The sequence below is a fragment of the Mastomys coucha genome, unplaced genomic scaffold (assembly GCF_008632895.1).
Source record: "Mastomys coucha isolate ucsf_1 unplaced genomic scaffold, UCSF_Mcou_1 pScaffold13, whole genome shotgun sequence".
Classification (NCBI taxonomy): Eukaryota; Metazoa; Chordata; class Mammalia; order Rodentia; family Muridae; genus Mastomys; species Mastomys coucha.
In genome coordinates, this window is record NW_022196895.1 from 42,750,873 (window position 1) to 42,762,418 (window position 11,546).

At 44.3% G+C, this 11,546-nt stretch overlaps 1 protein-coding gene across 1 annotated transcript in view; it reads left to right on the forward strand.

Moving 5' to 3' along the window:
- The first annotated feature begins 212 nt into the window (after nucleotides 1–212).
- The window catches only part of Lvrn (laeverin), a 63,133-nt gene continuing 51,799 nt past the window's right edge, over nucleotides 213–11,546 (forward strand). The window contains exon 1 of the mRNA XM_031365645.1: nucleotides 213–1,032. Coding sequence (XP_031221505.1) covers nucleotides 368–1,032 — 665 coding nt within the window. The 5' untranslated portion in view covers nucleotides 213–367. The remainder of the gene's footprint in view (nucleotides 1,033–11,546) is intronic.

Sequence of the window (11,546 nt, forward strand, 5' to 3'; positions counted from 1 at the left end):
ACGAGTCCAAAACAACAAACAAACAAACGGAAAAACCGTCGATGACCTCCAGATGGGAGCTTGGTTTGACGGTGCCTCCCCGCAAGGACCAAAGGGGTGTGCTCCCTGGTGAGGAGTCCGCCCTTCCTCCCAGTGTCTGGTGGGGCGCGGGTAGGTAGTAGGCAGGGATCTGGATCTGGTTAGGGGAGGGGAAAACCATGGTCCCAGGCGCTTTCTGCAGTCCCAGTCTTCTCAGACTCCTAGAGGAGGAGGGACAGAACAAGAGCGGAGGGACTGGGAAGGGGTCCCATCGTTGCACATCCCGTCCTGCGTTTAACCCGGCGTCTCTGTCTCTAGTCTCGGATCTCTCCTACTCCAGTCTCCAGCCATGAGCCCTCCTTTCCGCTCTGGCGTCTATGTGAGCCGCCGGGTGGCCCTGCTGCTGGCCGGGCTGACTGCTGTGCTCCTGTTGGTGCTAGTGGTTCTGGCTGCCTTGTACGGCAGTTGCGTGCACGACCTCTGGGAGGAGGACACCAGCTGGTGGCCTCCGGGCGACCCGGAGTGGGCACAACCCAACCCTACACATGAGCCCACGGTGGGGATCTCCCAAGACGTGGCACCACCGTCGGGGCCCTGGGATCATCTGCGCCTGCCTCCCTGGCTTGTCCCACTTCACTATGACCTGGAGCTGTGGCCCTGGCTGCAGCCAGATAACCTGACCGCACCGAATTTGACCTTCACAGGTCGCGTGAACATCACTGTACGCTGCACAGTGGCCACCTCGAGATTGTTACTGCACAGCTTCCTTCTGAATTACAAGCAAGTGGAAGTGTGGGGTCCTCTGGCCCCGGACCCTAGGAACGCTACTGTTCGCCGCGTGCCGGTGGAGAATGTGTGGTTTGCGCAGGACATGCAATTCGTGGTGCTGGAACTGGGCCAATCCTTAGAGCCAGGTCGCAGTTATGAGCTGAATTTCGACTTCTCTGGCCAGCTGCTTCAGGTTGGCTACGAAGGGCTCTTTCTGAGCTACCACATTGATAAGGATGAGTACAGGTAAGGGCTTATGGCCCAGTCGTGCATGCAGCCCCACCCGCCTGCCCGCAGTGTTCATCCAAATGATGCATCTTCTACCCTGGGAAATACATTTTCTCCTCTCCTAGAGGTGAGGGCTTCCTTCTTTCCCTGCCTCTGAAACTCTGAAGACATTGAGGCCCAGGTCTCTCCTCTGGTTACTTTTCAGCCCTAATTCTGCCCATCCAATTTGCCCACATTGAGGTTGTTTTTAATCTTGGCGCTTTCTTCGGTTTTGTTGTTGTTTTAAGAAAGACTTTCTCTATTCAGAACATTTTAGCCCTCTAAACAAATGATTCCGTTTTTAAAGATTGATACTTGGATCAAGAACTGCTAATGACTAAGAGATCCCAGAAACACAACCTGTTTGAATCTATTCCCCACCAAAGGGATCAGAACCATCCAGTGTTTCCAGCCTTAAAGTTGGGGGAAGCTAGAAGCATCTTTCTCGCTCTAAGATTCTCTTCTAGGGAGCTCTGAGCTCTCAGCTTTGCTCTGTCCTGCTCCACCCAACCCGGATAGCTGCAGCTCTACAAACATACCCACAGCAGGGTTGTCTATCCCACATCCTTTACTGTGTTTTACTAAACTTCAGAATAGCAATTCAATTATTGGTCCCACCTCGATCAGGGCTCTCATCTCCTTTTGCGGTCGATCTGTGGCATATGGTGCATTCTACCAAGCTTCCGAGCCAGGCCCTTCTGGGATTCCTTTGTTGGGATTTGATCCCACATAACTATACAAATGTTTTTCTTACACTCGCTTTCGGTAATTCCTCTGACAGGGGGTGTTTCCAGCCACTGCTCAAGCATCTTCTCTTGCAGTACTCTGAGGTCACACTACTGAAAAGCTGCCAATATTGTGAAAATTGGATAATATCTTCCTTCACTCACTCATTGGAGGAGGTTCCTGTGGGGCAGGAATGACATTGAAATACAGGCTAAACCTCCTCTAACAAGTTTTTTTTTTCAAAGTTTCAAAGGTCTTAAATAAGTTTAAATGAGCCCCTTTAGTGGCTACACCATCTTAACTTTAAAGGGCAATGTGTTCACTTTTCCTCTTTCAATGCATTAATTCTTGTAGAACAACTTGAAATTTTCTCTGAAGAATGAGAGGGCTGGTGAAATGGCTCAGCGGTTAAGAGAACTGACTGCTCTTCCGGAGGTCCTGCGTTAAAATGCGAGCAACCACATGGTAGCTCACAGCCATCTGTAATGAGATCAGGTGCCCTCTTCTGGTGTATGTGAAGACAGCTATAGTGTACTTACATATAATGAATAAATAAATCTTTAAAAAAGAAAGGAAGAAAGGAAGGAAGAAAGAACATGTGGTGGTCCATGTTCTTAATCCTAGCACTCAGGACCTTGAGACAAGAAGATTTTGAGATCAAGGCCAGTCTGGATTGCATAGCAAGCCTGAGCTACAAAACAAAAAAGAATGATGTGAGAACCAAGTTATGCTACACTGAGAATGGTTTGACATAACTGAGCCCCAGTCTTGCAGATGAAAGAGATGAAAGGCAGGGCACACATGGCAGAGGTTTCTACTGTTCACACATCTTGGCTTGTTTGCTGGAGCCTTCCTTCCTCCCTTCCTCCCTTCTTCTCTCCCTCCCTCCCTCCCTTCCTTTCTCCCTCCCTTCCTCTCTCCCTCCCTCCCTCCCTTCCTCCCTTTCTTCCTTCCTCCCTCCCTTCCTCCCTCCCTCCCTTCCTTCCTTCCCTCTGTCCTGGTAGGGAAAGCTAACCTGTCTTGTCTCTCTGTTCTGTCCAGGTAAGCTAACATGGGAGAGGAAAGAGCCAGCCCATTTTCCTATCGTACCATAGACATGGCATGGGTCTCAAGTCATTGGTTAGCCACTCCCACAAATTCTATATTACCTTTATCCCAGGATATCTTGCAGGAAGGACAAATTGTAGGTTGAAGGTTTTGTGGCTTGGTGCCACTGGAAGCCTTGCCTGATTATAGGAGATGGAGGGTGCAGCTCCACATCCCCACCTTACTAGGAGTCTTAGCTAGGGTCACCCTCAGAGATTCCATGGAGTTTCCATTGCTCTAGGTTTTTACTTCACTCCCCAAAATGCCCCCGCCCCAGGTCCAGTCATCTCCCAACTGTGCTCTTCCTCCATTCCTCCAATCTGATCCCTCCTGTTTCCACCCCCTTCCTGCACCCAGTCCACCTAGAAAACTTATTCTGTTTCCCTTCCCCAGGGAGATCCATGTGTCATCTCTTGAGCCCTCCCTGTTACTGAGCCTCTCTGAGTCTGTGGATCGTAGCAGGATTAGTCCTTACTTTACAGCTACTATCCACTTCTCAGTGAGTCTCTATGATAGTTGTCTTTCTGGTTCTGGGTTACCTCTCTCTAGTTCCATCCACTTGCCTACAATTTCATGGTGTCATTGTTTGTAACAGCTGGGTATCCGTTGTGTGAGTGAACCACATTTTCTGAATACATTCTTCTGTGGAAGGACTAGGTTGTTTCCAGTTTCTGGCTATTTTGAATAAAGCTGCTGTGAATATAGTTGAGCAAGTGTCCTTGTGGAAGGATGGAGTGTCCTTTGAGTACATGCCCAGGAGTGGTGGTACCTGTCTCTTGAGGTAGATCAATTCCCAATTTTCTGAAAAAGCCATCCTATTTATTTCCAAAGTAGCTACGCACATTTGCACTCTCACCAGCAATGGAGGAGTGTTCCCCTTGCTCAACATCCTCGCCAGCAAAACTTGTGTTTTTGATCTTACTCACTCTGATAGGTATAAGATGGACTCTCAGAGTCATTTTGATTTGCATTTCCCTGATGGCTAAGGATGTTGAACATTAGTTTTCTTTTTCCCCCATTTATTTATTTATTTATTTATTTATTTATTTATTTATTTATTTATTTGTGTTCTTACTTATTCACTTTACATCCTAATCACAGCCTTCCCCCCTCCTCCCAGTCCTTCCACCTGTCCTCCTCTTTTCCCATGAGAATGGTGTGGCTGCCCTGGACATCAGTCCACCCAGGCACATCAAGTCTGCAGGACTAGGCACATCCTCTCCCACTAAGGTCAGGCAAGGCAGCCCAGTTAGGGGAACGGGATCTGCAGGCAGACAACAGATTCAGGGACAGACTCTACTCCAGTTGTTGGGGGATCCACATGAAGACTCCACATCTGCTACATATTGGGGGGGGGGTCTTAGGTCTAGACCGAATATACTCTTTGGTTGGTGGTTCAGTCTTTAGGAGCCCTCAGTGGTCCAGGCTAGTTGACTTTTGGTTTTCCTGTGGAGTTCCTATCCCCTCTGGGTCCCTCAATCCTGTTGAACATTTCATTGTTTTTTTGTTTTGTTTTGTTTTTGTTTTTGTTTTTGCCACTTGAGATTTCTCTGCTGAGAATTCTCTATTTAGATCTGTATCCCACTTTTAATTGGACTATTGGTTTGTTGATGCCTAGTTCCTTGAGTTCTTTATGTATTTTGTGTCATAATTTGTTTGTATGAATGGCTATTGGATTTTATGAAATACTTTTTCCACATAATTTTTTGTGATAATATGATTTTTCTTCTTTAGCTTCTTAACATAGTGTATTATATTGGTTAATTTTGAGTATATTGGTCCAGCCTTAATTTTCTACTCTTTGAGTTAAAAGGTTATTGAATGATGTAGTTGGTGAGCCTCTCTTTATTATAGAGAAGAAGACTTAGAGGAGAGAGAGTTGGGGGAAAATGGAGAGACCAAGTATTTTTGACAAGGGCATGAACTCAAATAAAATTTCCTGGGAAAGTAATATCTTTTTAAAATTATTTTATGTGTATGCATCTTTGACCTGCACGTATGTTTGTGGCTATGGAGCCTGCGTGGTGCCTACAGAAACCAGAAGAGGCCATCTGATCTCCCAGGACTGGAGTTAGACATAGCTAACCGTCTCAGTGCAGGAAATCAAACCCAAGTCCTCTGGAAAAGTGACCTGTGAGCCATCTCTCCTGTCCCCTGAAAGCAATTTCTTGGGAAGTGTTCCCAGGAAAGAAGAGATACAGACTGGTGTGGTCCAACTGGGAAGAAAGTCAACACAAGATGTAAGAGCAGATGAAGCCCTATCAAGAAAAGTTCCTGAGACTGAGCCACACATCAGACCTGTTCCTACCATCAGCAAGGGAGGAGTGCTTGTGTTCTCCATATTGTGTGCAGATTGACCCCGAGGTCGGGTTAATCCAGGAACTAATCCAGGAGTATAGGCAAAGCAGTTCCGTGGGAGCTTTGTCAGCCTGACATTACAAAGAGTGTGGTTTCTGATTCACAGAATACAAGTGTCTTAGGTCATGGACCCTAAACACTGCATTGGAGGTCTGAGGGAGTCTAGAGGATGAATGGTTTGGGGTGGATAGGTACACTGCGCCAAGAATAAAAATAAATATTGTAGTGAACACTATAGAAGTGACTGTCCAAGATGGCTTCGAAGGGAGATTAGCCAGGCTCTGGTGAGAGACTGAACACGTATGAGCCCAGAAACGGATCTTTGCATCACTGAAAACCACTGAGCCTTGGTTATTGTGAGTTATTGTGACTCATGTCACACCAGTCCAGAAAACGCTGTCACGTGAATCCGGCCAGGAGGCAAACCCTTCTCTTTTTGAGAATTCTCCCCTCTCTTTTCCTTTTTCACTGTGACATCTGGGAATAGAAAAATGTATCTTAGATTTTTTTTTTTATCCTAAAGAACTAGTAAGTCTTGAAAAGAAGTTTGGGTTTTAAACTGACTTTTCCCTGGCGGAAGATTGATTTACACAGTAACAATGAAGGTCCTCTAATTGATGACCTTGCTTTTTTTTTTTTTTTCTGTGTCATGAGTGAAAATATAGACCTCAGAGTATGAAGATTGTTTGTTTTACATGTCTTGAGTTCTGGAAGGTAAATTTTGGTGATAGCCTACCAGTAGCTCATCACTCTCATAACAACTGAGCTATAGCATTGTTTCATCATGGCTTCTAAGTAATTATGGAGAACTCCATAAGACATTATGCTACCAACTCTGCTTTGTACAAGAGCTGCTGACCTTTGGAATCCATCGGTGAAGATGTATATTATACTCCTATATGGAAGCACATTTGTTCAGTTGGTGATGGTTGATTCATCGTTAAAGCCTGTGGGGTTTTTTTGTTTGTTCGTTTTTGTTTTTTTTTTCTGGTATGTACTACATGAGTCAACCAAACATTCTAAATTCCAGAATAGCTACAACCTGACTCTGGCCATTTTAAAGAACTAAGGAAATCCTTTATAAAAATACCATCCTGAGGGTAAAGTTAGTCCCACCAGTCCAAGAATACTAGGGATCATATTCTGTTTCTGTTCCTTGAAAATGAATATACAGATGGAAGGTATGGACGGATGCTAGAAAGACAGTATCTAACTTTGTGAAAAAAAATTTTTTAATTTTGTTTCTGAAATAGGTTCTTGCTGCCAGGTGGTGGTGGCGCACGCCTTTAATCCCAGCACTTGGGAGGCAGAGGCAGGCGGATTTCTGAGTTCGAGGCCAGCCTGGTCTACAGAGTGAGTTCCAGGACAGCCAGGGCTATACAGAGAAACCCTGTCTTGAAAAAAAAAAAAAGAAAGAAAGAAAAAGAAATAGGTTCTTGCTGTTAAGTCCAAATTGCCCCCCTAAGTCACTATCCTCCTGCCTCATCTTTCCAGGTGCTGGAACTTCAAGCATGCACTGAGGAAAACAATATTTAAAACAATACCAGCTGCTATGACCACTTCCTTCTGTTGTAGCATAAATAGACCTTTGGAGAAAGATCTCTTTTTTAAAAAAGACAAATTTTGCATACATTAAGTCTATGCACCATGAGTGTATAATACACATGGAGGACAGAGGACAATGCCCGATCCCCTGGAACTGGAGTTACTGGTGATTGTGGACCACTGTGTAGGTGTTGGGGAATCACAGTAACAAGTGCTCTTTAACCACTGAGCCATCTCTCCAGGCCCTACACAGAGCTCTGTAACTTTAATCCTTAGGAAATGAACTACTAATAAAGTTCAGACCTTCATTAGAAATTCCAGATCCTAGGCACCTGTCTGGAAGCATAGCAGAGCATCATTAATTAGTCTCAGGGTTCGCTCTCTCCTATGAGACGGGTCTCAAGTTGAGGCAGTCATTATTTGGTCATTTCTTCAGTCTCTTCTCCATCTTTCAGGCAGGACAGATTTTTGGTGGAAGGTTTTGTGGGTGGGTTGATCTCCCCCTCCTTCCATTGGCTACAGGAGATGCCCACATCAGTCTCCATATCCCCAGCTGCTAGGAGTCTCAGCTAGGGTTGCCCAATAGACGACTCCTGTGAGCCTCTCCTGTCCTAGGTCTCCAGCTTGTCCCAGAGACGCCCTCATCAATTTCCATTGTGACTCCCAGTCCGCTCCCACACCTCCTTTTCCCACACCTGCTCCCCATCCCTATTCCCCTCATCACCCTTTCTCTTACCCCTTCTCTCACCCAGTTCCCGTCCTCCATCCATCTCTGATGACTATTTTGTTTTCCCTTCTGAGTAAGATTCAAACATGCTCCCTTGGGCCTTCCTTGTTACTTAGTTTCTTTGGGTCTGTGGATGGTAGCGTGGTTATCCTGTACTTTTTGGCTAATAGCCACTTCTATGTGAGTACATACCATGGTTGTCTTTCTAGGTCTGGCCTACTTCAGTCAGGATGATAATCTCAAGGTCCATCTGTTTGTGTGCAAAATTCACAATGTCTTTGTTTTTAATAGGTGAATAGTATTCCATTGTGTAAACATAACCACATTTTCTTTATCCATTCTTCAGTTAAGGGATATCTAAGTTGTTTCCAGTTTCTCGCTATTATAGATAAAGCTGTTATGAAGCTAGCTGAGCAAGTGTCCTTGTAGTATGGTGGGACATCTTCTGTGTATTTGTCCAGGAGTTGTATAGCTGGGTCTTGAGGTGGGACTGTTATTTCTGAGAAATGGTCAAATTGATTGCATAATTGTCTCCCAAGAGACTTCATTGAGCATCATATGAAAACAGATGCAGAGACTCATAGCCAAACAGAAGGCAGAGCTCAGGGAGTCTTGTCAAAGAGTGGGGAATAGGGAGTCAAGAACACTCCAGGAAGACCTACATAGTCAACTAGCTTGAGCCCACGAAGGTTCACAGAGACTGAACCACCAACCAAAGAACATGTAGGGGGTGGACCTAGGCCCCCTACACATACGTAGTAGATGTATAGCTTGGTCTTCAATTGGAGTGAGGGTTGTCTCTGACTCTGTTGCCAGCCATTGGATCCCCTTCCCCTAAGTAGACTATGACTTGGCCTCTGTGAAAGGATGTGCTTAGTCTTACTGTGACTAGATGTCCCAGGGCGGGTAGTACACCTTCTCTGAGTAGCAGAAGGGATAGTGAGGGAAGGGATTTGTAAGGATGGGATTGGGAGGAGACAGGGAAGAGGGACTGTGATCAGATGTAAAGTGAATAAGAAAATTAATTAAAAAAAAAAAAAGAAATTCCAGATTCTTCTTGAACTGCCCACATCAATTTTTGAAAGACTGTTCAGGGCAGGGCCCGTTCTACAGCAGCTTTTCCAGTCTTCCTACTCTAGCTTTCTAAAGCCTGATGATTCCACAATGTATCATTTACTGTCCATTTGTTCTTAACCTACATATCATAATATTAAAAATGAGTTTCCATTTATTCTCAAACACATCTGTAAGATATTTAGGTTATTTCCAGTATTACAAAGAAATCTATTACAAAAAATTCTATTACAAAGAAATCTTCCAGAAATATCCATACACAGATTTTTTATGTAAATTTGCTTCTTTTGATACTGTATCGAGGGTAGAATGGCTGTATAATGTTGTAGGCGACATTTGAAAAATGCAACAAATTATTTTCCAAGGCATTTGACTACTTGCAATTTTCATCAGTAGTAACAGAGAATTCTATTGCTTTCTTTCTTTGCCAACACTTGGTATTGTCAGGTCTTTCTCTTTTAGCCATTTAAATAGGGTTTTGGGGTTTTTTTTGCCATTAAATAAGGTTTTTTTTGTTGTTGTTGTTGTTGTTGTTGCATTTATCACTTAGACACTGGAATTACTTGATGATCCCTGCAACTTCTTGTTTGTAAGCAAAGAGCAAGTCTATAACTGTGCTTCCACTAGGGTCTCTTTAGTTCATTCACTTCTCAGACATTATCTTCCCAACTGTTCCACTTATGTAAGTCTTCTTTAATTAGCTTTCAGAGCTAGGTGTGGTGGTATGTGCTATTAATCCCACACCCAGAAGACAGAGGTGGGCAGATCTCTGTGAGTTCAAGGCCAGCCAGGGCTATGTAGCAAGACCCTGTCTCAAAAGAAAAACGATTTTTAGAAAGCTTTTATTCCTGAGTACACTTCACTATAGTTCATGCCAAGTGTCTCATATCTTAGAATATGGAAGCAAAAGCAGAAGTGTTGATTCCAGCATCACTTGTTCTAAGTTCCCAGGGAATGAGGGTTCACAGCTGTAAATGAAGATGGCAGAATTTTACAAGTTCCTTTTTACTTTTTAAGTTATTTGAAGTTTCTTCTTTTAAAAATTACATTTACTTTCTCCGTGCATATGTTTGTGTGTATGAAGCTCAGGAGATAACTTTTGGGAGTTGTGCTTCTCCTTCCATCTCTGGGTCCTGGGGATCAAACTAAAGTCAGCTGGCTTGGCAGCCAGCATCTTAACCCACTGATCCACCTGGATGGCTTGGCAGCCAGCATCCTAACCCACTGATCCACCTGGATGGCTTGGCAGCCAGCATCCTAACCCACTGATCCACCTGGCTGGCCTATACTCCTTAACTTAATTAGAACAAATATATAACCATGTTCTTGAATTCTTGGGAATATTCTTGCATTTTGATCATGGTATTTGCCTGATAAAAGATGAGAGGTAGCTGGGAGGAATTTAGAGAAAGAAAATGAGAAAGCTCCAGGGAAGGAATTTACAGAAGAGTTGTAAAAAAATTTCAGATCTTTATTGATGTCAGATAAAGGAGACAGTAACACGATCAAAATCAGGCAGAGCAAACTCGGGGTTTTAGAAGGCTTCCTTGAAGTTGCTTCTTATGCTAAGAAATCTGACACAATGCCTGGAGTATGACACACTTTCAAAACAGAAAATTGGGCAATACTGGGAAGGAATGTGCATGTTTCAAAACAAGGTCAGTGAACTCAAGTACCAGGCACACGATGGTGATGGAGAGGGAGGAAGGAGGCAGTTTCATTGCTGGGGTAGGTGTTGAACTCATATCTTGTGTGACCAATGGTTTTTCCGGGAGGTGATTTTGTTACCATCCCATACCTTTTGGAAACAAATGTGATTTGCATATCATGAATGCATGCCTCCAAGCAGTAAAAACATCTCTGATTTTCCCACTGCTTGCTACAGTTTAGTGGGTGGAGTTACATTCCTAAGTTCTCCTCCCTTGAGGCCCATATATTTCCAGGTTTATTTTTAAGTGGCAGACAACTGATAATCACTAAGTCATAAGCACAATCAGAGGCAAAATCCGAGAGAACCTGGCTCTGGTTACTATAACAGTATATGAGTTTGCTGTTGATGCTTCCCTCCCAGCTCCAGGACCTGATTTATGGCTGACACCTGTAGTAGAACAGGTACTGTTATCTACCTCTTGACTTTATGCTTCTACTCCTTGTCCATCTGAATAGGTGCTGGTCCAACATCACCATCTTCTATGGTACCAGGCACCATAGAAGAGTCACATCGTATGCCCTTTTTACTCGAACTAGTCTTCTGGCCACTTGTTCACTCTAGCCTAATTGATGCCTTATTTTCCTGATGCATGTGTCTCTTCTGACATCTCCTAGCTTTCTTTGTCATTGGTCTTTCCCCTACACATCCTTTGACTTAGCTGGAGATTATCTTATTGCTCTGCTAAGGTGGTTACTTACTTCACTGCTTCCTCAGTCCAGCCATCGGGTCATGTGTCCTTAAGCAGCTTGATCCCCTTCTAGGTGTCTCTCCTAGAGAAGACCCAAGAAAGTACCTGTTACAGTTCACAGTGTCCTGGTCACCCAGGTTCTACTGTGGGGCATTCATCCTTCCTTGCCTAGAACTTCTATGCATCTGGAGGCAGCAGCCCACTTCTGGCTCCGCCTCCAATGCAGCCAGCTGTTCAGTTGCCTCTTAGGTCCTCAGTGGGTAGGAGCAGAGTCCTGACTCTGGATCATTTTCGGTTACTTTCAGGGAGAATGAACCCCAGCCTTAACTCTTTCAGCTTTAAGAAATATTCACTGGGGGCTGGAGAGATAGTTCAGTGGTTAAGAGCACTGGCTGCTCTTCCAGAGGTCCTGAGTTCAATTCCCAGCAACCATGGGTGCCTCACAGCCATTTGTAATATGATCTGAAGTCCTCTTCTGGTGTGTCTGAAGGCAGTGGACTCATATAAGATAAATAAATCTTTTCAAAAGAAGAAGAAGAAGAAGAAGAAGAAGAAGAAGAAGAGGAAGAGGAAGAGGA